The following is a 2,024-nucleotide window of genomic DNA, read 5'->3' on the forward strand; positions in this document are numbered from 1 at the left end:
TCTGATTTATTTTTCTGTGAAGTTTACCATCTATATATATATATATATATATATTGTATTCAAAAAATTGTTTTGCTAGCTCATCCGTGGGTCTTACAAACATATAATAGTGGTGGTAAATTTACGTAGAGGGGGTAATTTTAATAAATAAAGTATCTCTTTAATAAAGTATCGTTTTAATAAAGTATCACACTTTAATAAAGTATCTCTTTAATAAAGTATCTCTTTAATAAAGTATCTCACTTTAAAATATCTCACTTTAATAAAGTATCGTTTTAATAAAGTATCACTTTAATTAAAGTATCACTTTAACCCCTTGGGGACGGGTGATTCAGAAAAGCATTCGTACAAAATCAGAATCAGGATGTAATTAAATAAAAAACGGTAACTTAAATGTAGTCGTTTCTGGTTTGACAGACTTACTTTGCTTTGACTTTAATTATTGTTAGTTTAATCATATATATAATCAATGTTAATTCAAAGTATAACTAAATAGTTTTTTTTTAAACAAAGTAATGGTGAATTAAATAAATCAAACAATTATAACTCCACCCACTAATAAATTGCTAAAGAATTACTTTGATTACCAGTTTTATCTTTTTACCCTGGTTGATACGGTTTTATGCTGGCACGTATTTGTGACAGTCGGCGCGAAAGGGTTAATTAAAGTATCACTTTAATTAAAGCATCACTTTAATTAAAGCATCACTTTAGCGATTAGAGTTCTGATCCTGCAACAGGAGAAAATGTAGTGGTGATTACAAATATGTGTAACTATTGACACTTGTTGATTTTCATCGCGACATTCTGAAATTTGTAACACTTGTGATAATCCTACTTGAAAATAACACAAAACAGATATAAATATTTTCCTTTAAATATTAATTCAATTAATCATAACTATAATATTTTTGCTTATAATTATTTCTAATTCTTATAATTATTATTATTATTATTTTCTATAATTCAATCTATTATTATTTTCTTATAATTAATTCCATTATATATGGGATATTTTCGACTCAAATTTTCATCTGGAATTCTCTCCATGTGAAGGAATGTATGAATAAAATTAAAAACTAAAATAATTACTGATTCTTTTTCTTTTTTGAATGAAAAATTATACTTTGGTAAAGCAGAGAAAAAAGTTAAAAATATGGCAATAAAACTTCGATACTCACACATTTGGCCAAATAATATTCCTAGAATGCAGATGATATTAATAATTCCAATCATTTCTACTTGACTGTATATATAGGCAATACTCAACAAAAAAACTTTTCAGAATGAAAACTAAAATTCCTTCTATAATACTCTAATATTATAAACTACAAAATTTACTGACACTCTTTTATATATTTTTACTGAGAAAAAATTAAAAGAAAAGATAACATCCACGAGGTCAAGCTTGCCGATGGTCAACGATAATATAAGGGAAATTTCCCCTTTTCTTTAATTATATGTATCATTTGAAGAGGATTTCAAGTGCTCAATAGTTTCAAGATGATAAACAGAACTTTTCTGAGCGATACACAAGCTTATCAGTATGAATGAAATCATTGTTTAAAACCCCATGTTTCAATCAAATATGTTTATTTCATCAAATGATGCGTCATCGGCATTTCTCTTTAAAAAGTAAGTTTTTTTTGTTTTTATTTTTATTCGGAAACAAATTTTAATCAAGAATCAAGCAGTTAAAAAAATATATAACAAAATTAAACAAATATTTTAAAAGTCTTGCTTTTCAAATAAAATAAATCTTAGAAAATAATTTTATTCTTGTTGGAACTATATAAGACGAAAAATGTGACATTGGGGAGGATTTTCGATGGTAGTGGAAAATTAATACGAAACTGATGCATCCTGCATTTTTCTCTTTAGGTCTGATAAAAATATAATTATCAGATTGAAATCTTCAAAATCAACTCGCTTTAAAAATTTAAATTATTACATAGCAATTTACTGTCAACATCTTACAAAATTAGGCACCTATAACCATATATGGCAACGTTACTTTTAAAAAG

At 25.9% G+C, this 2,024-nt stretch overlaps 1 protein-coding gene across 1 annotated transcript in view; it reads right to left on the reverse strand.

The window, feature by feature from the left end:
- Nucleotides 1-1,501, reverse strand: part of LOC107437790 (membrane frizzled-related protein-like) — an 18,611-nt gene extending 17,110 nt beyond the window's left edge. Inside the window, exon 1 of the mRNA XM_043057349.2 lies at nucleotides 1,182-1,501. Within this exon, the coding sequence (XP_042913283.1) occupies nucleotides 1,182-1,236 (55 nt within the window). The 5' untranslated portion in view covers nucleotides 1,237-1,501. The remainder of the gene's footprint in view (nucleotides 1-1,181) is intronic.
- Between the last annotated feature and the right edge of the window lie 523 nt (nucleotides 1,502-2,024).

This window comes from Parasteatoda tepidariorum, chromosome 10, assembly GCF_043381705.1.
Source record: "Parasteatoda tepidariorum isolate YZ-2023 chromosome 10, CAS_Ptep_4.0, whole genome shotgun sequence".
In the NCBI taxonomy this organism is placed as follows: domain Eukaryota; kingdom Metazoa; phylum Arthropoda; class Arachnida; order Araneae; family Theridiidae; genus Parasteatoda; species Parasteatoda tepidariorum.